The sequence below is a fragment of the Physeter macrocephalus genome, chromosome 1, assembly GCF_002837175.3.
Source record: "Physeter macrocephalus isolate SW-GA chromosome 1, ASM283717v5, whole genome shotgun sequence".
NCBI lineage: Eukaryota > Metazoa > Chordata > Mammalia > Artiodactyla > Physeteridae > Physeter > Physeter macrocephalus.
Window position 1 is genome coordinate 29,372,896 of NC_041214.2, and position 27,481 is coordinate 29,400,376.

A 27,481-nucleotide genomic window follows, 5' to 3' on the forward strand; every position below is an offset into this window, starting at 1 on the left:
GCCTGCCGATGCAGGGGAACCGGGTTCGCGCCCCGGTCTGGGAGGATCCCACATGCCGCGGAGCGGCTGGGCCCGTGAGCCGTGGCCGCTGAGCCTGCGCGTCCGGAGCCTGTGCTCCGCAACGGGAGAGGCCGCAGCAGAGGGAGGCCCGCGTACCACAAAAAAAAAACAAAAAAAAAACAAAAAAAAAAACAAAATGCTTCGCAGGCTCACGAACCACGAAGCAAAGACTTAATAGCACTCCAAGCGGTAAAGACTTCATTATTTCCATGGAGCATGCTTTGGCACATTCATCAGCATTTTATAAAGAATTACCATACATATTTAAAACAAAACTACACTTGTCAAAACAGCTGAGAGAAGTGTTAGGTGACGCTCGGAGGCATTTGGCAGCCTCCAGTTCTGGGGCTTTTGCCGGGAGAAGCTCAGTGTTCCCCTGAGCACACACACAGTCCCACCCTTACCCACTTCATGGACCCTTTTGTCCATTTTCTTCTCTCTTTTGTTACTGCTGAAAAGCACCCTTGGAAATGAGGCCTTGAAAGGCAGGAATCCTTTAAGAAATATCAGGAGCAACTGTTGCCAGTGCTGTTAGGAACCAAATAAACAAGGAAAAGAAGCCAGAGTGATGATAAGCAGGTTGAAAAAAAAAAAAACAAAAACAAAACCAAAAAAGGCCAGGTTCTCAACTAAATGGATCTACCTACTTTAAAAAAGCAGCTGTGATTACCTGGGCCTCCAAGCTAATGTAAGCAGCTCCTTTGCCTCTTTTCTGTTTGCTCATCCCTGTTTTCTTTAGACCTTAATCATAAAGATGAGATCATTAGGCAACATTTAACTTAGCTCCTGATTTCTGCTTTTTGAAATATACACAACACCCTACCTAAGCTGTTGATTCCTTTCCTGCATTAGAAGGAGTAAGAATGAAGGATTAAGGAGTTAAAGAATGATTGACCCGCTACCCCTAGCTTCCCCTTAGTAAATTTGTGGGTGGACCTCTCTGGCGCAGGCAGACCACGTGGGCAAGAGAACATCCAAGTGCAGAAGGACCTCGTGAGCAAGACGGTGTCCCAAGGAAGATGTGGGAAGTCAGCAGGTCTGTGTGCAATGGAAAGATGATGAAGAATCTGACCTCCTGCCCGATGATCAACTGAGATTCTTTCCCCCTTTTCCCTTTAAAAGTTGTCACGGCTGAGCAGAATCATCGGAGTTGGTCTCTGGACGTAAGTCCACCATCGCCCCAGATTGCTGGCTTTTCTGAATAAAGTACTTTTCTTTTCTGCTGAAGCTTACCCCTCGATTTATTGGCTGTTGAGCGGCGAGTGGCCGAAACTCCGTTCAGTTACACTAAGTCTAACGAACATGATCTGGCTGAGGCTGCTGAGGCTTTGAGGCCATTTTGGCATCTTTTCTTTCTCAGCTCTCAAGCTTACTTAACAAGTTTTGCTCTTTTCTTCACGTGTATGTTTGTCTCTTCAGCTGGATCGCTCTTAGCTCTTGTGGTCCAAATGAACTTGAGACTGCCTATTTATTGCTCTGCTCTGGGCACCACTGGCCAGGAGCACCCATCTATTTTGATGTCCACTGTGGGCCTGGGTGGCAGCAGGGAGGAGACCAGATCCAGCCCTCCCAGTATCCCAAATAGAGTGGCAGCCCTCTGGAAGCACGGTGGGCCAGCTGGGACTGAGCGGGCCATTCCTGGAAGTGTAACCATGCTTCCTCCCTCTTCAGTGCCCTTGGTGTATGCTCCTCTTCTTGTCTGCCTTCCACTTCCCTCACTTCTTTCTGTGCGAAGAGTCTTTCTTTCAACCAGCAAACTCTTCCTGCACTCGACAAAGCACCCTCTGGTCTGAGTCTTTCAATGCCTGAGCTGGTCAGCGTGAGGTTTCTTTCTGTCATTGCCAAATGTCCTGCTTTGTGTTTGTAATTTCTTAAAAACTTCACAGAGTAAACAACAAAGTGGCGATATTTCATAGGGTTTAAACTTCCTTCTGGTCTTGGAGAAAAGGGACTTCTTGGTTTCCTTTCTCTCCCGTCCCACTCTGCAATCATCCCCCCCGAGTCTCTGGCACTTGGCACTGGGCCGCTGGCAGTGCCTTCATCTATCTGAGCACTGACAAAGCCTCCAGTGGGGTGGCTGGCTCCGTGGGGTCCTATGTGCTTTCAGGGTATCAGAAATTCTTTTTCTTTTGTGCGTCTGTATTTTTCATTATTTAACTCCTGGCGCTGCATCTCTGCCTGCTGAACGGAATGACTGTCCTTTCAGAGAAGATAGGTTTTAAAAAGAACTCAGCAGAATCCCAAATGCTAGGGGCTCGTGGCGCCTCAGAAACTCGTTACCATCTCATTGAAGGCCTTAGATCCGGCAGGAGAAACACAGGAAGGAAGGCAGTGGGGGGCAGGTTGCAATCGGGCAGTTCTGGCTTGGTGTGTAGTCCGCTGAAGGGGTCAAGGGAAAGCTGCCGGAACATCGCCCCGGGGCAGCCTCTGTGCCTGGAATCTATGCAAAGCAGCCTCGTTTTCCATTAACGTATAACTGGGCCTGGGCAATCAGTCCCTTCAACTGTCCTCTACAGACAGGCTTTATAGTGGCAGGAACTTGAGGGCAAGCAGGCAGAGACACACCTGAGCCTGAGACTCAGCTCTGCAGCTGCTGAGCTGTGTGACCTGGGGCAAATTACTTAACCTCTCAGTCCCCCATTCTCTCCACCTGAATCAAATGAGCTCATGCAGGAGACAGACACCAGTTCAGGGCAGACACATGGATGGAGAACAAGCTAGAAATATCAGATGAATCTGAATTTTCCCCTCTTTCTCTTTTGTTTTCACTACAAACACCATTTCTCTTCTTAAGGCAAGAGGGGCCAGCTTGGCAGGCACTTTAAGTCGGGTAATGTACCAGCACTGTGAATTCTGAAATAAATATGGTGGGAGCTCTGCCCTCATGGGACTCCCCACAGTCCTGGGGAGACGAACAGTCACCACAAGGTGGTCAACATGGGGCAGAGGTACACAGGGAGCACTGAAGAGGCTCTGAACAGGTAGAGCAGTTTTCTGGAGTGGGGACAGCTAAACTGAGTCATGTACGATTGCTGAAGGCAGATGGTGACCTATGAAAGGTAAAGTCTTGTTAATCAAATCAATTCTTTCCACTTTAACTGTATTGAAAGAGACTTTAAAAAAAAATCTTCAGAACAACTGAAGCTTGATGACTCCTTGATTCTGCACTAATATCCTTGCCCATTTCTTGATACGTTTTCAATTTACCTTCATGGTAATTTATACCCAAGGAAACTGTCCAAGGTCTGCTAAGGGATTCAATAAAATAGGTCATGGAGTTAAACGCTGTGGTGAAATCAAGGGCTTAATTTTATGGATAAAATTAAAATTGCTTAGCTGCCTTTTACATTATTCGTGTTAAGACTAACGATTGATCAGTGAATGGGAAGAGATCACTGTAGCAATCAGGAGGCCATTTTCCTATTCTTTTAGCACATCTGGTGAGGTTATGGACTTTGCCCTCGAGGTTAACAGACCTTGCATTGGGGAAGAGACCCAAGCAGCCCACTAGCCCGCCTCCACCGCTGGGGCTGCTCCTGAAACTGCTGCAGGGGCAAGGAGCCTGAAACTGGAATTTTTCCCAAGATCAACCTTGGGAGGAATGAGAGGGATGACCGTGTTTTAATATCAGTACTTTTCTGGTACTTTTCAAAGTGAGGTCTGCATTGATGTCATTATTTTTTTTTTTTGATGTCATTTTTTTTTTTTTTTTTTTTCGATACGCGGGCCTCTCACTGTTGTGGCCTCTCCCGTTGCGGAGCACAGGCTCCGGACGCGCAGGCTCAGCGGCCATGGGCACGTGGGATCTTCCCGGACCGGGGCACGAACCCGTGTCCCCTGCATTGGCAGGAGGACTCTCAACCACTGCGCCACCAGGGAAGCCTGATGTCATTATTAAAAATGCATATTCCAAGCTGCACCTAGATGTGCTCTCTGGCAGTGAGGCTTAAGAACTTTCATTTTTCCCAAGCATCCTAGGTGATTCTTACACGTGAGTGGAGAACCATGGGTCAGCACTGACTGTAGAGGGACTACTTCCTTTCAGTCATCCAAGGTTCTCTGATTAACCTAGCTCTAAGGTAACCGAGCTCTAAGGTAAACAAGGACCACTTTGCTATTATGACCAAATGGCCAATTTTATGAGTATGGAATAAAAGGATAAAGTCATTATATCTCAAAAAAATGTTTAGTTTTAAAAAAAAAAGGATATGACTTTCTTAGGTTGTAAATGTTTTATAGAGTTTAATGCAATTTCATTTTTGAGGTTGGTTTCTAATAATACCCTTAATTTACATGTCTAATATATGCATCGGTCAATTCCGATTTATGTAAATTGTAGATGATCTTGTTCACTTGCAATATAGGACAAAATCTAGAGTTGCAAAAGTAATCTAAAGCTAACTATTCTCACCAAGCACTAAAAAATTAGTCCCTTTGGGAGACCATTTTTCTTAAAAGTTTTTACTTTTCATTTCAAGTGTTGTTTAGATTAGTGCTTCTGTAGCTGTTCTGTGTAATGGTTAATAGGTACCTACCAGCTCCCCCAAAGAAAAAGGGTTAGTGATCCAGTAGGCTTGGGAAACACTGGGCTAGACAAAGTGAAACAGGGTTTTACTGCAGATTACAGATCCTCTGAGAGCCCCTAACATGTGGATATGTGCACAGTAACTCTACAAGAAAGGGATGGAAATCTCAGGGTTTGCCAAGCTCATTTAGTTTCATGGAACATTCCACTGGATGAACATTCAGAGGACCACAAGTTGTCAAATACTCAGTTTAACCCACCGGCAAACTCTATCAGGGGGATCAGGCTGCTTTCACTTAGATGCACTGCCCTTAAGACCCAGGCCTAGGAAAATGTTTCATGCCACACAGGGCTGCCATGCCAGTTTATCTGATGGGAAAATTCAGCCCCAATCTGCTTTCAGAAATGTGGAAGCTGGACCTCAGCTAGTTGTTGGGGAGCAGACCCTGGTGCTAGGCATGTGGCAACCATAGGGGCTTTAAACCCAGCTCAAAATGCAGCTTGTTACTGCTTAAGGAGCTAGTCCTGGGGGATCACAGCAGAAAAGGACTTAACTTACTCAACTCTATGCTCTAGTTTCTGTAATTAAATTATTTTAAAGTTATATTTTATGTATGCACTGCATTTATTGTACATATGTAAATGTATAATAATAATACAGACAGTCCTTGACTTTATGATGATGCAAAAGTGATATGCACTCAGTAGAAACCATACTTTGAAGTTTTAACTTTGACCTTTCCCAGGCTAGTGATATGCGGTACATACTCTCTTGTGATGCTGGGGCAGCGGTATAGCAGCCACAGCTCCTAGTCAGCCACGTGATCACCAGGGTAAACAACTGCTATACTTACAACCATTCTGTACTCATACAACCATTCTGTTTTTCGCTTTCAGAACAGTATTCAATGAATTACATGAGACAGTCAACCCTTTATTGTAAGATAGGCTTTGTGTTAAAGAATTTTGCCCAGCTAAATGTAAATGTTCTGAGCACATTTAATGTAGGCGAGGCTAAGCTATGATGTTCGGGAGGTCAGGTGTAGTAAATGCATTTTCGAATTTCAGTGTTTGCAACTTACGATGGGTTGATCGGGACGTAACCCCACCATATGTGGAGGAAGATCTGTAATGAGTGGCATGTACTGAGTGCTAACAAAGTATTGGGAAGTGTGCTAAAGGCTTTACATATACCATCTCTTTAATCGTCATACTCTTTTACAAAAAAGCAGAGAAGAGAGGTTAAGTGCCCCAGGTCACAAAGTGAATTCACTGTAGCACTGGAGTGTGAACCTAGGTAGTCTGGTTCCAGGGACACTTAACTGAAACTCTACACTGAGCTGTACACACGTCATCCTGCATGGAGCGATTCAAGGTATGTTCAAGGGTATTATTGATTATATGCGATTTGTCTCATGTGCTAATTTTTGAGCCTGGTCTCAGAGGAGATGTAAATCCACTACATTCCAAGAGGTAGAAGAGACATGAAAGACCACCAAGTGCAAAGCGATTCGGTGCAAAATATGAAGGTGGAGAGACAACTACTCTCCAGGCAAAGTTCTCATAAATTCCTGTAATAAGCATGCGATGACGGGCAGCGGTGCGCAGGGCAGGGCGCTGGGCAAGGCAACGCCAGCCTCCTGCTTCTTATTCCATAGCTTGTGTGTGTTGAAGTCCTCAGCGGGCTCAGGAAAAGATATCCTGGGTTCAAATAGCTTCAAAGTTTTCCAAGCACTTCCACAGATGGCAGCAGCACTAGAGACAGATGGGGGATGATTCAGAGAGCAGTGCAGGGGCTGCCTGCCAGGGGATCGCCATTCTTCCTCCTCACCCTAGTTCATTCCTTACACATCTTGATATGAGAAATGGTCACTTCGCAAACGTACCTATTGTTAACTCTTAAAAGTACACAAATATATGCAGACTTATGTGTATATTCTACACATACACAGAAATACAGATAGATTTTTTTTTTTTAAAGAGATGGACTCCTTCAAATATCGTTAAGCTGTGTCCTACTCTGAGTGTCTACAGTGTGGCCAGGACCATTGTCAGGGATGCTCTGACTCCTGTAGATTCTCACAATAATCTCAGAATCCCCGAAGATTTCATAACTGGCTTGGCCAAGGTTGCAACAGGATGGAAATGGCAGCGCTGGGATTTGAAGGGTCCCAGGTCCATTTGTCTGGCTCTGAAGTTTTGCTTCTTGACATGATCTGTGCTTGTTTTAACCATACCAAGTAACTCTTAGATTAAGATTCTTCATCTCTAAAGTGGGAGGAAAACAATGCTACCTCATGGGCTTATTTGGGGGGATTAAATAACAGGGTGTATGTAAAAACATTTTGTAATATGTAAGGAGCCATTCAAATGTAATATTATTACTATTATTTTGGTTTCAAGTAATAAAATTGTTATTACTATATAGCGAATTTGCTTAGTTATCTGGATAACGGTTTCAATATAATTATTGGCTTCCTTTGTAGTTTTACATCTTTTAGCTTTTTATTTCAGAATAGTTTTAGACTTCAACGAAGATAGTACAAAGACTTCCCACATATTCTTCACTAGACTTCTGCTAATGTTAACATCTTATATAAGCATGATACAGTGATCTACACCAGGAAATTAACATGAACACTATTCACTAATCTATAGACCTCGTTCATACTTCCCCTATTTTGTCCACAGTGGCTTTTTTTTCTAATGTAGCGTCTGATCCAGGATTCCCAGTCACATCTCACGTGACTGTCCTATCTCCTTGGTTTCCTCTAATCAGGGACAGCTCCTCAGTCTCTCATAACCTTTAGAAAAGGAGTGGCCAGTTATTTTGTAGAACATCCCTCAGTTTGGTTTGTCTGATGTCTTCTCACGAGTAGATTGAGGTTATGTACCTTAGGCAAGAATATACCAGAGATGACGTTGTGCCTGTCTCGGTGCACCATATCAGGGGGTACATGATGTTGATCTGTTTTGATTCTGGTGATATTACCTTTAATACTTTGTTGAGGTGGTGTCTGCCAGATTTCTCTATTGTGAAGTCACTATTTTCTCCTGTGTATTTGTAATTAACAAGGATCTTGTGGGAAAGTGCTTTGAGACTATGCAATTATCATACTTTCACCCACTAATTTTAGCATCCATTGAGGATTCTGGTGTGCAACAATCAGTACTATGATGTTGGCCAAATGGTGTTTTTCTATTTCCAACATTCTTTCTACGGTATTAATTAGAATTCTACTGGAAGGAAGAAATGTTGCCTTTCCTGCACTTATTCATTCAATCACTTATTTATGTCAATATGGACTCATGAATATTTATTTTATTCTGTGGGGTGGAATCCATTATCATTATTTATTTTGTTCCTCAGATTATCCCAGATTTGCCCAATGGAAGCTCCTTTAAGTTGCCTCCTATGTCTTTTTGACATGCTCCCATCATTTATTAAGTAGTCCCTTGCTTTCTGGAACCACAAGACATTCATGCTCATCTTGTACTTTCTCTGCCCCTGCTCTGGAATTAATCATTTTTCTAAGAAGCTTGGGTTTCTTTTATTAGAGACCAAGAGGGCTAGTTGTGCTCATTGCTTCTGGAATTTTGTGGTTTCTAGGCACCTCTTAGAAGACAGAGCTAGAAATTATATATACGTATACACTCACACATGTGTACACACACCTTGCTGTATTTATTTCTGTAACTATCCATCTGGATTATATATTAAAAACCATGAGTTCATACTGAAACTTCCGATTCTAATCCAACACCACAGAGTTCATTCTAGCCTTCCCCTCCTTTCCTTATTTGTAACTCCTTTTTTAAACACTGAGATACCTGGCTCTGTCACCCACAATAATTTACTCATTTGCTTGATCCCACTATTATTTACATAGAGTAGTTTCAAAATTGCTTACCTACACTCCCGTGGAAAATACATTTTCTAACTAGACAACAGTATTTATGCACACTTTTTTTTTTTTTTGTCTTTAGCTTTGCAGCATCCAGTCACAATGAAGCTTTCCAAGTTACTGAAGTTGGTTCTTTCCTTTCCCATTGGCTTCGGTGTGGTAATGTATTCATTTATAATAGAGACAGGCTCATTTGTTACTGTCTGTATTACACCTTGGGTTCCCCTCACAGCCTGGCTGACCTTAATGATACAGTTAGTTTTTTGGGGTGTGAGATTTTCTGTGGTTCTAAGAGACAGACTGAAAACAGTGGTATGCTCAGAGAAGGCTCTCTCCTCCCTCTTCCTAGTTTCTACCCCATTCCCATCCTGAATTCTTTTCACTCTGTTCCCATTCACCCACTCGAAGGAACCAATCTCATTAGCTTATAAAATCCATTCTTAAATGATTTTGTCCTCTTAAGATTTATCTTCCCTATAATTATCAGTAACTCATCCATCTCCCCAAGGTCGAACCCTTTCTCAACAACCTCATCTTTAGAAGTATTTATACAGACACATCTTTTCAATGCGTTTTAATTAATGCCCTTTGTGCTGTTGGGAGTGTTACTTCGCTGACTGTTTTATCTGATGTTGGCTTGGATTTTCTGAATGCTCTTGCATGAGTTCTCTTTATGATCTGCTTAGAAAAGCAGGCAAATGCTGGTGCCTGATTCTGAATGATCTTTGCTTCCCATTTGGAAGACCGAGATGGTTGCAGGTCCTGGCATATTAACTCTGCAGCTGTCTCCTCAGGGAGTTGAAAGTTCAACCTGACTGGCTGGTATGGTGGCAGGAGCAGCAGGTAGAGACAGCAAGGTTTGCTCAGGAGATGGGGACCCCCATGGAGAGATGACAAGAGCACTGGCTTTGCATTCTAAGAGACTGGGGCTTTGTCTTTTACTTGCTGGGGAGATCTCATGCAAAATGTATCACCTCTCCAGGCCTCAAGTTTACTTACACCTGTAAAATGGGAATATTAATACTCACAGCACTGTTTTGAGGATGACATGATTCTATTTAAAAACCCCTGGCGTGGAAGAGGTCCACTGAAAAGACAGTGTCACTTCCTCACTTCACCCTTTCATCCTTACATTCATAAAATATGTTGTTTCAATCTTTCTTGTTTTTTAAATTAAGCTTTTTGAGATAATTGCAGATTTAAAAGCAGTTGTAAGAAATAATGCAGGACAATCCCATGTGCCCTTCACCCAGTTTCCCCCCATGGTAACATCTTCCAGTATGATACTTGATATCACACCCAGGACTGAGACTGATAGAATCCACTGATCTTATTCAGCTTTCACGAGTTCCACATGCACTCATTTGCTCATTTGAGTGTGTGTGTTTAGTTCTATGAAATTTCATTTCATCTGTAGGTTTCATGTATCCACCACCAACAGCAAACTACATGATAGTTCCCTCACCACCAGGAACCCTCGTGTTGTCCTTTTATAACCACACCCACTTCCCTCCCATTGCTCCCAAGCCCTCAGACTAACCCCTGGCAACCATGAGTCTATTCTTATGTATATAGTTTTGTCATCTCAAGACAGTTATATAAATGGAATCATTTAATACGTAACCTTCTAGGATTGGCTTTTTTCACTCAGCAGTACTCCCTGGAGAGTCATCAAAGTTGTTGTGTGTATAGTTTGTTTCTTATTATACTGAGCCTATTCTATGGTATGGATGTATCCCAGTTTAATTGTTCACCCCCTGAAGGATACCTGGATTGTCTCCAGTTTTTAATTATAAATGAAGCTGTAATGAACATCTGAGTACAGGTTTTGTGTGAACATAAGTTTTCATTTGTCTGGGATAAATGCCCATGTGTGCAATTGCTGGGTTATATGGTAGTTGCACTTTTAGTTTTCCAGAGAGGTTGAGCCATTTTACATTCCCACCAGAAATTACTAATGGTCCTTTTTCTCCCCATCCTTTCAAGCACTTCGTGTCATCATTATTTTTTATTTTAGCCATTTTAATAGGTGTATGGTAATACCCTATTATGTTTTTAAAGTTGCATGTCCCTAATGACTAATGTTGTCAAATACCTTTTCATGTGTTTATTTGCCATCTGTATATCCTCTTCAGTGAAATGTGTCTTTGCCCGTTTCCTTATTGGACTGTTTGTATTTTTATTAAATTTTGAGAATTATTTATTTTAAGTGAGGTAAAATTGGTATATAACATTATATTAGATTCAGGTGTACAACATAAGTCGATATTTGTATACACTACAAATGATCACCATGATAAGTCTAGTGACCATCCATCACCATACAGTTGACCCCCTTCCCCATTTAGCACCCCTGCCAAACCCCTTCCCCTCTGGTAACCACTAATCGGCTCTCTGTATCTATGAGTTTGTTTTTGTTTTGTTTGTTCATTTGTTTTGTTTTTTAGATTGCACATATAAGTGAAATCATATGGTATCTGTCATTCTCTTTCTGACTTATTTCACTTAGCTTAATACCTTCTAAGTCCATCCATGTTGTCGCAGATGGCAAGATTTCCTTTTCGTTTTTAACGACTGAGTAGTATTTAACATATATATGTACCATAGAAGATAGAAGATATATATATACCATAGATATATATGATATATCTATGATATATCAAGATATATATACCATATCTTCTTTATCCATTCATCTGTTGATGGGCACTTTGTATCCATATCTTGACTATTGTAAATAATGCTGCAATGAACATAGGGGTGCATGTATCTTTCCGAATCAGTGTTTTCATATTCTTTGGGTAAATACTCAGAAGTGGAATAGATGGATCATATGGTAGCTCTATTTTTAATTTTTTGAGGAACCTCCATACTGTTTTCCATAGTGGCTGCACCAACATTCCCCACCAGCAGGGTATGAGGGTGAGATTCTTTATGTATTCGGGACTCCAGTTTTTTGTTGGATATGTGCTTTGCAATTTCAACTCTTTTTGAAGAATAAAACAGCAAAAAATTAAACAAAAACCACTGATTTCTTTTAGCTTTCTATCTGGTTGGGGGAAAGAAGAAGAAGGTGAGAAACGAGGGGAAAAGGTGGGAAGCATCTTATGGTTTACGAGGACACAAGCAATGGCTCCCATTTTTCACAGCATGTGCATATGAGCTGCAGTGAGGCAGACGCAAACCAGAATACGGGGGGTGCGGGGTGCTTGGGAAGTGTCTGAGGGCCTTGATACAAGGCACACTCACAGGTGAGGTTCTGTTCACCCCCTAACCTGGCACAACCGAGTCTGGTGCGAGAGTACATACGGTGGAAACTGCCCCCCTCAGAGACCCTGCCAGGATCTCTTTCCTTCAGGCTACATTCCAAAGTAGACATAGAAGGATAAGGAAAATGCTGATTTGTTATTAAATCAGAACAGCACCTCCTCTTGAAAGAATTTGGAATGTAGCACTTGTGCAGCCTCAAACCCTTAAAGCCTCACAAGATGAGGAACAAATTGTCTTGGTTCCAAACAATTGCTGCAGTAATTCAACATTCTTAAATCTATCTTCTCCAGAAAAATCTCTTAAATTAGAAACGTGAAAATGAACAGTTTTTCAGACCAGGCTGGAGTAATGCCCATGAATATATATTAAAATCACTCTGATTAATAAATGTCTGTGTGAGCCCAAGATTAAAGTAACATGCTGAGCTTATATAATATTTACTCATGCTCTGATGATATCTCTGAAAGCCCAGAAGACCCAGAACTGGGGCTGTCACTGCCTTAAATAGAATTATTATAGCTTAATTTTCCCCCTTAACTCAGATTGTACTGCACCACCATATCATGGTGCATTTAATTCTCTCAATATTCACTGTGTAATAAAGGATCAAAATTAAAGTCACAGGGGTAGCAAAAGTAACGTGCATCACACTGGACGCTGACCAGACATTTTTATTTAACACAGAAAACTGCTGGTGTAAATGATATTGTAATAAATGTGCTCCAATTTAAAATGCAAGTCACTGAGAGGAACTCCTGGGAGCCATAAAATACCTTTCCCCTCCTCAAGGTTGTCCAAAGGGAAGAAAAGGACAAGGCTTTCAACCAGGTTGTTATCTTTACGATGCAATTTAATCTGGGATGCCACAAATGCATGGGGCAGGATTGTTAGGCAATAACATCATAAAGTATCAAGAAAGTGCTAAAGAAAACAGAAGAAACAGTTCTGCGGTTTTCTCACTTCCATGCGTAGATGTGAGAATATTATGTTAACCTGTCTGGTGGTGGCCACGGGACCGGGAGCTACTCTGAGCCTGCACTGCGGGGGGCCTGCTCAGGATGCAAGTGGAGAGACCAAACATGTATTGGATTTGTCAAGTAGGTTAGACCCTTCATGTACATCATCTCATTTAGCCCATATAATAAATAACCTTTAAAGTTAGGAGATATTTTTCCCATGTTGCAGTTGAGGAAACACATGTCAGAGGGGTGAAGTAAATTGTTCAAGGTCATGCACTAGAAGGTGGATTTGATGCTAAGGCTGCCTTCAAAGTCAGTGTTCTTTCTGTGACCCCACGGTCATAGGGAAGGGAGCATGTCCTTTCTATGGTTCACCAGTCTGCGATTCTTTCTCCTGTAGGTGGTGGCATCCAAGGGAAAGCAGGAAAAGAGATGAGAATCTCAGGAGCAACACCAAGTCAGAGCCGAGTGCGGCCGGGTAGCAGCCAGGGCCGGGTGGGGCCTGGGAGCAGGCAGGCTGCCAGGCAGAGGCACGGCCTCCCAGATTCTGCCTAAGCCGGGACAGAGATTTGGCTGAGAGCAGATCTGTGCCCACTTCTGCTGCATGCACCTAGAAGACCAATGGTCTTCTTTCTGGGGGCATCTATTGGATCAATTATAAACAAAGCACAAAGAATAAATTCTGGAAAATATAGTCTGGGAAGCTGAATTCCAACCAGAGCGAAAATCGGGAAACATAGTTTGAAACTGACAGTTTCTGAGCACTTGGAAAAAGTGATGACCGTTCAGAGTTAGCAAGAGTTTGCTGAGAATAAGTCATTTCCCTATTCGGTAGCGTTTCCAGACGGGCAGGCAAGTAACCACCATGAAGGCAGAACCTCATCCAGGCATTTGCCAAGGTCTCATAAGATCACCTTGGCAACAGGGTGGGAAATGCACACTGGACCACGCTGCAGGCAGGAGGAGCTGTCCAGGGCTGTGCACTTGCCCCCAGGGCTGAGTCTTGGTCACTCTGGGGAAGAGGGCTTGAACTCTGCGTCAGCCGTCCCTGGCACCAGATGGGGTCCGGCTATCCAGGTGCAGGCTGCTGAGAGTATTCCAGCAGGTGATTTTCTGGAGGCCATCTATCTGAGGATCCCTGTGTCCAGGTTCCATCCAGGGCAGAGACCCTACTTTGTAGGCATCTGATGAGACACTTACTTGGTCAAAGGGTTTCAGTGAGTTCCCTTCACCTAAAGTCCACACTGCTTACCTGGCATTTCAGACTCCAAAATCAAGCCCCGACCACTTCTCTACTTTCTAGGAGTTCACCCAGACTCTGCTCTCATCAAATCTGTCTTTGGGACTTGCACATTCAGGAGGCCTCACAAGAGCCTGCTGGTGCATCTCTACAGCACAGGGCAGTGAGAAGGACACTGGCCTCGGGGCCCAAGGCCTGGGTTCACGCCCCAGCTCCCCCACGTACTAACTTTGTAAGTGATCACCTCTCCACGCCTCGGTTTCCCTGTCTATAAAGGCAGGGACAACACTACCTCCTGACCTTGAATACCTGCTGTGCTCCAGGCTTGCACTTCCACAGTCTCCTGTAATCATTAAAGCCCACGTGATGTTCTCTCGCGCTCGGGTCTCTCAAAGTCAACAGGTCTGAAGCTAAACTTGTCCCTCCCCAAGTCTGCTCCACCTCCAGACTCTCTCCTTCTCCGTGGGGGGCGCGCTCTCTCTCCCCCTCAGACCCAATCCACTATCAGGTCAGCTTCACCCTCTAATGACCTTCCCCATCCACCAACTTCTTTTCATTGTCATGTCACCCTCTCATCAAAAGTATTGCTTAAATTGCCTCTTAACTGGCTTCCCTCCACCCAGTCTTTAGTGCTAGGATGGCGGGGGGCAGATACAAAGAGGAGGGAGGGAAAGGCAGATCTTCCCACAGCTCTTAGGATGAAAAACAGACTCCTTAACAATGGCCGGCAAGGCCCTCACGGTCTGCCCCCCAACCCTTTCCTCACCTCCTGTAACACTCCCCTCTGTTCCTGCTTCCTGGTCATCCCTCAGCGGCTCTGTCCTCTTCCCACAAGGAGCCTTTGTACATGCACTTTCCTGGTCCAAGAGTGCTCTTTCCCTGCATCCCCTGACCCAGGCCAACCTCACTTTCAACCTAAAACGTGCCTCACTATTCTTCTCCAGCTCAGTCCTTACATTTTCAGAAACACTTTCCCTGGATTCCCTGCCTCTGTCAAGTTGCCTCACTGTTCACCCTGAGAGCATCAGGAACTCCCCTCAGAGGCATGTGTCGCCCGAGTAATTTTACCTCTGTGGGATCTGATTAACGTCTGCTTCCTTGTTACAGACTGAATACTTGTGTCCCCCCCCCAGTTCATATGTTGAGACCCTGCTCCCTGATGTGATGGTATTAGGAGATGGGGCCTTTGGGAGGTAATTGGGATTAGTCAGGGTCATGAGGGTGGGGCCCTCATGAATAGGATTCGTGACCTTATAAGAGTCACGAGAGAGCTTGCTTCCTCTCTCTGCTCTCCTCCATGTGAGGACATGATGAGAAGTCAGAGTCTGCAACTCTGAAGAGGGCTCTTGCCACAAACTAACCACGCTGGCACCCTGATCTCAGACTCCCAGCCTCCAGACTGTGAGAAATAAATTTCTCTTGCTTACAAGCCACCCAGTCTATGGCATTTTTGCTTACAGCAGCCTAAACTAACCAAGGCACTCCCCCAGGGGCACAGGGCCCACTTTTGTTGCCTCTGCTTCTAGCACAGTTTCCAGCACAGACAGGTGGCTCAACAAGAAGTTTGTTGAGTGAATGGAGGCAACACGGCATGGTGGCTACAAGCACAGACTGCAGGGCAGACTGGGCCTACCCTGTGTGTGATGTAGGGCAAGTCACTCAACTTCTCTGAGCCTCAGCTTCCCCATGTGTAAAATAGGGAGAGTGACAGCATCCACCTCATAGGGTTGTTAGGAAGATTCAATGACCTTTGTTTAAATGTAATGTACTCAGAACACTACCTGACAAATAGTAAGGATGGTATGTGTTTGTTAAATATGTAAAATGAACAGGTGCTAAATAATCATTAAATGAATAAGTATTAATGAAGCTGACAGAAAACCTGATTTAGAAAAAGAAATACAAGTGGATTGTTGTTGAAATATAGGCCAATGGCCAAATCATGCTGACTAGAAATAACAAACTGTCTAAGTAACAGAAAACAGGATTTAAATTTAATTCAACCTTTGTTAGTAAGTTTGCGACTACATGTTGGGAAAACAACTACTTACAACTGGGAATACATCCAACATCTTAAGAGAAATGCGGGCTCAAATTCTTAATCCAAAGAAAGCTTTAGGTATGTCTGATGCTATTGATTAGTCATATGCTGGGCTGAATCATTTCTGTCAAAAATCAGCAAACCAAGAATAAAACTCCCAAATGAACTTTTTAAAACCACCCACACCCACTACACAAATTCATCCATCAAGGCTTTGAGAATCTTCTTTGAGAATTCCCCACAGCAACAGTTCAGGGCAAGAAAGCGCCTATGATTAGAGGACAACACTATAAAATACAGAAAATCCACAGATATCACACATTCCTACCAGCCCTTATCATATTCCCCAACGTTCTTTCAAGTAAAGGAGTATAAAAAAATAGCTGGCTCAACATTTCATCCTTTGAGCATGTATAACTTTTTGTCAGGGTATTAACAACGAAAATCTTCAGACCTAAGTTTTCATCCAATGTAAAATTTTTTTTACTATAAAGGGGTGTGTTATCACAGGACTAAAGACAGTAAAAAGTTGTGATATATTATAGTGACTCTGTCATTTTTTAAGGTTTTGCTGTTGCTTCAGGAGAAAAAGGAAGGAAGGACAGTTGCAGTTTGAAGAAGGGGTGCTTGGCAAAGGGGAAAGGGCTCAAAACAACAAAGTAATTAGAGCTACTGCAGCAAACTAGGAATGAACTATTAATTTCTCCTCAAACGTACTACACAAATTGCTTCAGCTTGTTTAGTTCAATTTATATGAGTGTAGTATCGAATTAAAATTGTGAGTTGTTTTAGTGAAAATACACCAACAGAAGGGAGATTTCATTTTCTTTATGAAAAAAGAAAGTCAGCTGTGAGGCCAGATTTTCATCCAGCCTTAATTGTAAGCTGATTCTGATTGAGAGAAAAGGCCCTGTTTAAATATTTGTCCCTGGAGAAATGAGGGGTCAGGTGATGGCTTGATGCACAGCTCTGCTGGCTATGGGAGGCTACAGCCGGACACTGGGGCTGTGGGTAGGGGGAGAGGAAGCCCAGCTGTGCAGAGAAGGGAAATTCTCACCACACACCCCTCTCCATGACCTGGTTCTCCCTACCTCCAGCCTCATTTCTCTCCTATGTGCTGGAACGTGATTCTCTTCCACCTCTGTGTTTTACCAGTGCTGCTTTCTCTGCCCATAATGCCCTTTAAACTATGCTTGGCTAAGTCTTTCATGTTCTTCAAGCCGTGGGTGTCATCTCTTCCAAAAAGCTTTCCCCAACCGTCAGGTGAGAGATGTCTCTCCTTTGCATCTAGTGCCACAATCACTTGCTACCATGTGTCTCTCATCACCTACATTGTGCATCCCTCTTGGGCAGGAGGTGCAATCTAATCGATTCTATTTCCAGAAACAGTGCCTGGCTTGAAGAAGATGCAGTAAGTATCTGTGGAACGTTGAAAGATGTCAACCCGCTGTATAACACGCAAAGACACAGGCAGCAGAATCCATTCTGGACTCTCAAAAATGACCAGGTACTTTCTATGCAAGAATGAACTGAGAATAAAGGCAAGAAGATGCTCGAGGTCATATGTGAGGCCCCTCTACCTATTAATACTTTAAGTTACAGAAATCATATGCAATATAAAAATATACTGTATCCAGGGCTTCCCTGGTGGCGCAGTGGTTGCGCGTCCGCCTGCCGATGCAGGGGAACCGGGTTCGCGCCCCGGTATGGGAGGATCCCACGTGCCGCGGAGCGGCTGGGCCCATGAGCCATGGCCGCTGAGCCTGCGCGTCCGGAGCCTGTGCTCCGCAACGGGAGAGGCCACAACAGAGGAAGGCCCGCATACCACAAAAAAAAAAAAAAATATATATATATATATATATACTGTATCCATATGATTAATTATTCACGCATTCTGTGGTTATCATGAGCTTTAAGGATGAGGAATATTCTCTGACACCTCGCTGGGCCACGCTAGAGCCTGACCATGCGCTAAATGAGAGTCTGCAAGTACATGAAGTATCCAAAGTCCTCAATACAGTGTACAGATGTACCTGCCTGGGAAACAGCACATTGCACAAAGCAGAGTACAGGCCCTGCCCTGATACACCTCAGAACGAAGACAACAGGGGCATTTCTGATGAGTCAGGGTTGCTGGGAAAAGCCACTTATTGGCTAAGAGTCAAGCAGATGTTTATACCAAGCAAAGTAGATGCTATACACCCTGAAAAGAACATGATTCCACACACTGCTTTAAGACATATAGGGAATACATTCCTACTTCCTCCCAAATAGAAATATTCTTTGTTACCCCCACATACTTGCCTTAGGATAAATTTTGTGAAGTGGAATGCTAGACTATGGATATATACTTTTTTCTTCTAAGAGATAAGGACATTTTATTTTTGACTTGTAAGAGATTGACAAGCTGTTTTCCACAGCCACTGAACTATTCACATTCCTTCCAGTAGTGTATGAGAAGTCCAATTACTCCACATCTTTGCCCATAGTTGGTATGACTGGTCTTTTTAATTTTAGCTGTTCTAATAGGGGTGCAGTGGTATCTCATTGTGGTCTTATTCTGCATTTCCTGTATGCAATTAAGCATCTTTCTGTGTGCTTATTTGCCATCTATATAATTTCTTTGGTGAAGAGTCTGTTCAAATAGTTCCTCCAATTTTTACTGGGTTATTTGGTTTTTTAAAAAATTACTGTATTGAGATGTCCTTACATATTCTGGATAAAAGTCCTTTAACAGATTTATGCTTTGCAAATCCTTTCTCCCAGGCTATGGCTTGTCTTTTATTCTCTTAGTGTCTTTTGAAGAGGAGAAGCTTTTAATTTTGATGATATCTAATTTGTCTTTTTTTTTTATTCCTATTTTGGATCACACTTTTGGTAGTATCTTATCTAAGAAATCTTTAACCTAAGGTCACAAAAATTTTCTCCTGTTTTCTTCCAGAAATTTCATAGTTTTATTCTTTACATTAAAGTTTATGATCTATTTTGAGTTAGTTTTTGTATATGGTGCAAGCTTCAGGTTGAGTGTTATTTTTTGGTGGGGGTAGGGGGGAACATATGGATATTCAATTGTTCCATACCATTTTTTGAAAAGAGTATCCTTTCTCTTCTGAATTGCCCTTTGCAACTTTGTCAAAACTCAGTCAAATTTCGTGCTCACTGTTCTGTTCCATTGATCTATTTAACTATTTTCACACCAATACCACACTGTAACAAGTACTGTAACTTTATAATTAGTCTTGAAATCAGATAGTGTCAATCTTCCAACTTTGTTCCTTTTTTTTCAAAATTACTTTGGCTATGCTGGGTCATTTGCATTTCCATATGAATTTTAGAATTAGCTTATCAAGTTTTACCAAAAAGCTCATTGGGATTGAATTGAACCTACAGGTAAATTTGGAGAGAAGTGAAATCTTAACACTGTTGAGTCTTCCAACCCACAAAACAAGGCATATCTCTCCATTTTAACTAGGTTGTATTAAATTTATCTCAACAATGTTTTGTAGTTTTTAGCATATGGATCTTGCACACTTTTGCCAGATTTATCCCTATTTCTTTTTTTTATGCTACTGTAAATGGTATTATTTTAAAATTTTAATTTATGATTCTTTGCTGCTTGTATATAGAAATGCAATGATTTTTATGTATTGATCTCATATCTAGCAACATCACTAAACTCACCTATGAGTTCTAGGAGCTTTTTTGTAGATTTCTATGTATTTTCTCCATAGATGATTATGCCATCTACATTTTTTTTCCTATTCCAATCTGGATGACTTTTATTTCTTTTTCTTGCCTATTGTTTTGGCTAGAACCTCCAGTACAATGTTGAATAGAAGTGATAAGAATGGACATCCTTATTTTGTTCCTCATCTTCTGATTGGAGAGTTTAATACATTTACAGTAAGGGTAATTACTGATAAGGAGGGACTTACTTCTGTCAGAGTGCTATTTGTTTTCTATATGCCTTATAGATTTTTGTCCCTCATTTCCTGCATTACTTTTAGTTGATTTTTTAGTAGTGAAACATTTAAATTCCTTTCTCATTTTCTCTTGTATTCTATAGCTATTTTATTTCTGGTTACCATGGATTACATTTAACATCCAAAAGTTATAACACTCTAATTTGAATTTATACCTGCTTCACGTCAATGACATACAAAATCTCTGCTCTTTTAACGCTCTGTCCCCACCCCTTTTGGTTGTTGATGTCACAAAATTACATCTTCATACATTGTGTGCCCCAAACTAGTAATTCTTTTAAATGAATTAATCTCTTAAATTATGTAGAAAGCCAGACTTGAAGTTACAAACCAAAGTTACAATAATACTAACTTGTTTTAGACCAAGTTTTTTTTTTCTTTAAGTGTATTAATCTCTTAAATTGTGTAGAAAATAAAAAGTACAGTTACAGGACTTCCCTGGTGGCGCAGTGGTTGGGAGTCCACCTGCCGTTGCAGGGGACGCGGGTTCGTGCCCCGGTCTGGGAGGATCCTGCATGCCGCGAAGCGGCTGGGCCCGTGAGCCATGGCCGCTGGGCCTGTGCGTCCGGAGCCTGTGCTCCGCAGCAGGAGAGGCCACAGCGGTGAGAGGCCCGCGTACCACACACACACACAAAAAGTACAGTTACAAACCATTGTTACTAGCTTTTACAATTTCCCATGTATTTACCTTTATTGAGATCTTTATTTCTCCATACAAATTTGAGTTACCATCTTGGGTCCCTTCATTTCACCTGCAGGACTCCCTGAGCATTTCTTGCAGGTGTAGTAGTAACAAATTCCCTCAGCTTTTTTTATCCAGGAATGTCTTAATTTTCCTCTCACTTTTGAAGGGTAGTTTTGAAAGATATGGGATTCCTTTTTTTTTTTTTTTTTTTTTTGGCCATGCTGCGCAGCTTGTGGGATCTTAGTCCCCTGACCAGGGATTGAACCCGCATCCTTGGCAGTGGAAGAGCGGAGTCCTAGCTGCTGGATCACTGGGGAATTCCCCAGATATGGGATTCTTAGTTGACAGCTTTCTTCCAGTCCTTTGAATATATCAGTCCACTGCTTTCTGGCCTCCAAAGATTCTGATGAGAAATCTGCTGAAAATATTATTGAGGATCCCCCCTGTACATGATGATTTGCTTCTCTTGCTGCTTTCAAGAATTCTCTTTGTCTTTGGTTTTTGAAAGTTTGATTATAATGTGTCTTAGTGTGGATCTCTTTGAGTTCATCTTACTTGAAGTTGGTTGGGCTTCTTGGATGTTTGTATTTATATCCTTCATCAAATTTGGGAAGTTTCAGCCATTATTTCTTCAAATATTCTCTCTGCCCCTTTCTTTCTCTTTTCCTTCTTGGACTCTCACAATATCCACCTTATGGTGTCCCATAGGTCGCTTAGGCTCTCTTCACTTTTCTTTAATCTTTTTTCTTTCTGTTCCTCAGACTTGATAATTTCCATTGTCCTATCTTTACATTTGCTAATTCTTTTTTTCTGCCTGCTCAAATATGCCTTTGAATCTCTCTAGTGAACCTTTCATTTCCATTCTTATATCTTTTATCTCCAGAATTCCTTTTTGGTTTCTTTTTAGGTTTTCTATCCCTTTATTGATATTTTCATTTCGTTCATAGATGGTTTCTTGACTTTCTCCATATCTTCCTTTAGTTATTTGAGTATCTTTAAGACAGCTGTTTTAAAGTCTTTGTCTAGTAGATCTGCCATCAGGTCTTTTTCAAGGGTGATTTTTATTTATTTATTTATTTTCCTTTGAATGGGCCATACATTCCTGTTTCTTTATATGCCTTCTGATTTTTTTGGTTGAAAACAACATTTGACTCTAATGATGTGGTAACTCTGGAAATCAGATTATTCTCCTTCCCCAGAGTTTGATATTTTTGGTTGTTGTTATTACTTATTGTTTTTTGACGGTTGTAGGCTGTCTTTGTGCTGAGGATCAGCCCAAAGTATAAAGTTAAAGTCTTCTCAGTCTTTTTTCAGACTTTCCCTAGGCATGTGTGGTCACTTTCTAATTTTTCCCATATATGCAGTTAATTTTGAATGTCCTAGTCTTTAATATCTGGCTCCCAAAAGGGGAAAAACAGAAAAAGGAGGGGAGGGGAAAGCATGCGGATTGTTTAAATCCCCTGGAAGTTACTTCAGCCAGAGAGGAAGGGGCTTGCAACAATGAGAGGAGATGCAACAATGGCTGGCCACCTTTGTCTGCACATCAGTGATCAGAGGCAGTAACCAGAGATCAGAGCACAGATCCCCAATATTCAGAAGACAGAGGCCCTTTTACCCACACTGGCTCCCCCAAGCTGTGTGCAGGCTGTTCCAGGAACATGGGCACAGCTGCCTGCCATGTGGCTGGGAGTGGGGGAGGGGTAGCTCTTACTGGGCTAAGAGCTGAAGTTGACTAAACTTAACTGCACTTTATCTGTCCATGTCTTCCCCTGGATGTAGTCTGTCTTCAACAGACTTCAGTATTCCAAAATGGTTACATCAGATTCTGTTGGTGCAATTATTGTTTAGGTGGGGAGACAGATTCCTGTGGCTTCCTACTCTGCCATCTTCCCAGAAACCTTTGTGGGATGTTTTTTAAATCATAAATTAAACCTCTTTTGTTGGTATAAAGCTATTTAGGTTACTTGTTTCTTCTCATTTAAAAAAAAATCTACTTTTGAATGAGATTTGGTAGCGTGTCTTTTGAGGGATTTGTCTATTCCAATTTTTGAAATGATCAAATTTGTAAGCATAAAGTTGTTTATAATATTCCCTTATAGTTTCTATATAAGTTTTCAAAATCTATAGTTATGTCACCTCTCTCATTCCTGATAATAGTAATTTATGTCTTTCTTCTTTATTTTCCTGTTAGTATGGCTAGAGGTTTATAACTTTATTGATTTTCTCAAAGAAACAACTATTGGTTCAACTGATTTTCTGTAAAGTGTTTCTGTTTTCTCTTTAATTGATGTCTGCTCTGTTCTTCATTATTTCCTTTCTTATGCTTATTTTGTGTTTCATTTGTTCCTCTATTCCTAATTTCTTAAGATAGGAGCTGAAGTCGTTGATTTAAAACCTTTCTTTTTTTTCTAATATAGTGTTTAGCTAGTGCTAAAATTCCCCCTAAGTATTGCTTTAGTGACATCCCCAAATTTTTGATATATTCGAATTTAATTTTCATTCAGTTCAAAATATTTTCTCATTTCCATCTTGATTTCCTTTGTGACACCTGGGTTTTTTAGAAGTGTGTTATTCCATTTTGATATTTGGGGAATCTTCCAGAAATCTTTCTATTATTGATTTCTCATGTAATTCCATTGTGGTCAGAGAACACATTTTGTAGGATTTCAAGCCTTATACATTTATTGAAGCTTCTTTTATGGTCAGAATATAGTCTATCTTGGTAAATGTTCTCTGTGCCCTTGAAAGGAAAGTGTATTCTGTTGATGTTTGGTAAGTGTTCTATGAAAGTCAACTAAGTTGAATTGGTTGATAGTGTTGTTCAAGTCTTCTATATCCTTAATAATTTTCTGCATATTTATTCTATCAGTTAGTGAGAAGAGACTTAAAATATCAGACTGTAATTGTGGATTTGTCTATTTCTCATTGCTGTTCTATACGTTTTTATTCTTATGTATTTTGATATTCTATTATTACATTTTAAAAAGGTTTAGGATTATTATTTCCTCTCAAAGAATTGACCTCTTTATAATTATGAAATGACTTCCTTTATTCCTGTTAATAGTCTTACTTCTGAAATCTCCTTTCTCTGACACTAGAGCTATTTCAGTTTTCTTTTAATTAGTGTTTGCATGGGATAGTTGTCTATTCATTTACTTTGAACCTAATTTTGTCTTTATATTTGGTATGTTTCTTGTAGGCATCAAATAATTGTAGTTGGGTCCTGCTTATTTTATCCAATCTGACAACGCCTGCCTTTTAGCAGAAGTTGTTAGACTATTTATATTTAAAGTGATTATTGATATGATTAGGTTTAAGTCTATCATTTTGTTATTTGCTTTCTATTTGTCCCATCTATTCTTTGGTCCCCCGTTCCCCTTTTTCTTCCTTCTTAGATTAACTGAGTATATTCTCATTCTATTTTATCTCCATTGAAAGCTTATGAGTTATAACTGTTTGCTTTTTTATTTTAGTGGTTGCATTAGGGTTTATAATATATATCTTTAACTTATCACAGTCTACCCTTAAGTGATATTATAACACTTCATGTATAGCATAAAAACCTTACAATAGTATTCTTCTATTTTTCCCCTCCCAGTTTTTTTGATACTGCTGTCATATATTTTACTTCTACATATGTTATAAAACCCACAATATATTGTTATTTTTGTTTAAATGGTCAATTATCTTTTAAAGAAATTTAAATAATAAAAAAAATATATAATTGCCCATGTGGTTATCAATGCTCTATATTCCTTTGTGTAGATACATTTTTCCATTTGTTATCATCTTCCTTCTGCCTAAAGGACTTTGGTATTTCTTGTGGTGCAGGTTTGCTGGTGTTGAGATCATTCAGCTTTTGTAGATCTGCAAATGTCTTTACTTTGCCTTTGTTTTTGAAAGAGATATATATATATATATATATATATATATATTTTTTTTTTTTTTTTTTTTTTTTTTTTTTGCAGTACGCGGGCCTCCCACCGCCACGGCCTCTCTCACCGCGGAGTACAGGCTCCGCGTACAGGTTTTTTTCTTTCAGTACTTTAAAGATCTGTACAACTGAATTCCCTTTTGCTGAATTCAGAAACAAGAAATCTGCTATCTTCTTTATTTGTTCTTCTGTAGCTGCCTTTAAGATTTTCTCTTTATTATTTGGTTTTGAGAAACTTTATTATCATATACCTTGGCATTGTTTTCTTCATGTTTCTTGTGCGTGGGGTTTGTTGAGCTACTTGATTAAATCTGTTTTCATCAAATTTGAAAACATTTCAGTGATTACTTCTTCAAATATTTTTTCTCTTCTTTGTTTTTTTTTTCCTTCTAGGAGTTCAGTTACAAGTATATTAAGATGATTTCAATTATCTCATATCTCACCAATATTCTTTTTTTTTTTTTTTTTTTTTGCAGTACGCGGGCCTCTCACTGATGTGGCCTCTCCCGTTGCGGAGCACAGGCTCCGGACGCGCAGGCTCAGCGGCCATGGCTCATGGGCCTAGCCACTCCACGGCATGTGGGATCTTCCCGGACCGGGGCACGAACCCGTGTCCCCTGCATCGGCAGGCCGACTCTCAACTGCTGTGCCACCAGGGAAGCCCCTCACCAATATTCTTTTTTTTATTTTTAAAAGTTCTTTTTTCTCTTTATGTTTCATTTTGGATTGTTTCAGTTTGGACAGACTGTTATAGCTTCAAGTTCACTAACCTTTTCTTCTGCAGTGTCTAATCTGTTGTTAATCCTATCCAGTTTATTTTTCATCTCACCTACTGTAGTTTTCATGTCTAGATATTTGAGTCCTTTTAATATTTTGCATATCTCTACTTAATTTTTGAACATATGTCACATAACTATTGTAATCTTTAATGTCCTAGTCTGCTAATTCTAACATCTGCATCAGTTCTGGTTCGACTTCCATTGATTGATTTTTTCTCTTCATTATGGATGTGTATATAGACTTCAATTCTTTTTTTCTATGGAAAACCAAGTTGCCCTCCAAAAATGTTTTATCATTTCCCAGCACTACCAATACATGAGTGTTTGTTTCCCTCCCTATCCTGCCAGCACTGAATTTTGACAATCTTTAATCTTTGCCTATCTCATAGGCTAGAACTATTTACTACCACAATGGATATTTATTGAGCACCAGCTATAAGCCTAGTGACAGACAGTGGCAATTCTGTGGTGTTCAAGCAGTCACAGTAGCTGCCCTCATGGTGCTTATTACCTTGTGGTGTTTATGTTTTTATTTGCATTTTCATTGATTATTAGTGATGTTGAGCAGCTTTTCTCAAGTTTACTATCCATTTATATTTCTTCTTTGGTATATGGCTTACTAATGCTCACTGACCAGTTTTAAGTTAACTGTTTGGATTTTTTATTCCTGTGTCAGAGCTATTTATTTACTAAAAATAAATACTTCACTTTTTGAAAAATTAAATAATGTTTTGTAAACAAAGACTTTCTTTAAAATAAATTAATATTTGTATGTAATTTCTTTGAAGAAATGATTTACATGTTACTCAAATATTTTTTTCTATGTTAAAAGTAAATAGAAATTGATTTTGGTTTAAAAACAATGCCCTTAAAAGGCAAACATTTTTGAGCAATGCAAAAATACACAATACGTATATGAATACATAAGATATACATAAATACGTAATGAATAAAACTTTCATATGTATCTGACATCAACAAATAAATGACTTATATTCTTTAGAAATAATCATGCAGATTACAAATGCCATTTTACTCTCTTAATAATGAAATGGAAAGTCAAGGAGATGGAACATTTCCAGATTAAATATTTCCAGCTGATTAAATATTTCTGGCAAAGCCATGCCATCTGTATTAGAAATGCCCTATATACAAGTCTGTTAATTTGTAATTGTCTAAGATCTATACTTTCAAAGGAGAACACGTCAAAATCCCCATTACAGAATGTTTGTTTACCCACTGAAGAGTAGCAGGAGTTCTCAAAGGTACATGCTACCTATTCATCTGGCTGTGTGGGTAAATGCTTCCTGGAGCCCCAGGAAGGACGCCCTGAGTGAGACACAGGTTCTAAAACGTGCCCAGTTGTCTTTTTAGCATTTACGGTCAATGTGAAGTGGACAGGGAGGTAGTGGATCCTGAGAAGCATTTCAACTCTATGGCCAGGGATATGACTTGTACACATGTCACATGGCTAAGGGGTGTTAGCCCTCTGAATATGATGGAGGAAATGTATGTCACCAGTTATGCTGTGAATGAATAAATTGAACAGTTTTAATAATGGGGATGATGACAGCAGCCAGCAAAGCCCCAAGAGGCCCAAGCCACCAGTTCTTCCATTGGACCTGGGCCCCATGACTGACCTGTTTGGTGAAGGTGGTCTCTGGCCACCTCAAACAAGCGCAGGTGCATGTTGGTGATGGGGTTGAAGGAGCCACAGGCCAGGAGCACCACGGGGATTCGGCTCTTCATCTTGTCAGGCACATTCCCACTCGTTGCAGCAGCCACCCTGCCTTCACTGGGACAAAAACTCACGTCAGGGAGTTGGCACCAAGACAAGTGTCAAGATCAGTGTCTCTAAGCCACACACAGGCCATTACTTCTCACTTGTAAGATGACTGAGGAGGCAAGAATAACAATGACAACATTTACAGGAGGTTCACCATGGGCCAGGAACTGTGCCAAGCACCACACCAAGGTACAGCTCTTATCTTACCAAATGCTTTCAACTCAATCCTGAGTAGTTACTTATACAGCTCAGGGACCTTAGAAGCTGCAAGGCCAGGACTGGAACCCAGGCCGCCTGACCCAAAGACCATGTTT

General features: G+C 41.0%; 1 protein-coding gene across 1 annotated transcript in view; it reads right to left on the reverse strand.

Annotated features, from left to right (window-relative positions):
- The window catches only part of NMNAT3 (nicotinamide nucleotide adenylyltransferase 3), a 68,298-nt gene extending 41,084 nt beyond the window's left edge, over positions 1 to 27,214 (reverse strand). Inside the window, exon 1 of the mRNA XM_028489321.2 lies at positions 27,022 to 27,214. Within this exon, the coding sequence (XP_028345122.1) occupies positions 27,022 to 27,130 (109 nt within the window). The 5' untranslated portion in view covers positions 27,131 to 27,214. The remainder of the gene's footprint in view (positions 1 to 27,021) is intronic.
- Between the last annotated feature and the right edge of the window lie 267 nt (positions 27,215 to 27,481).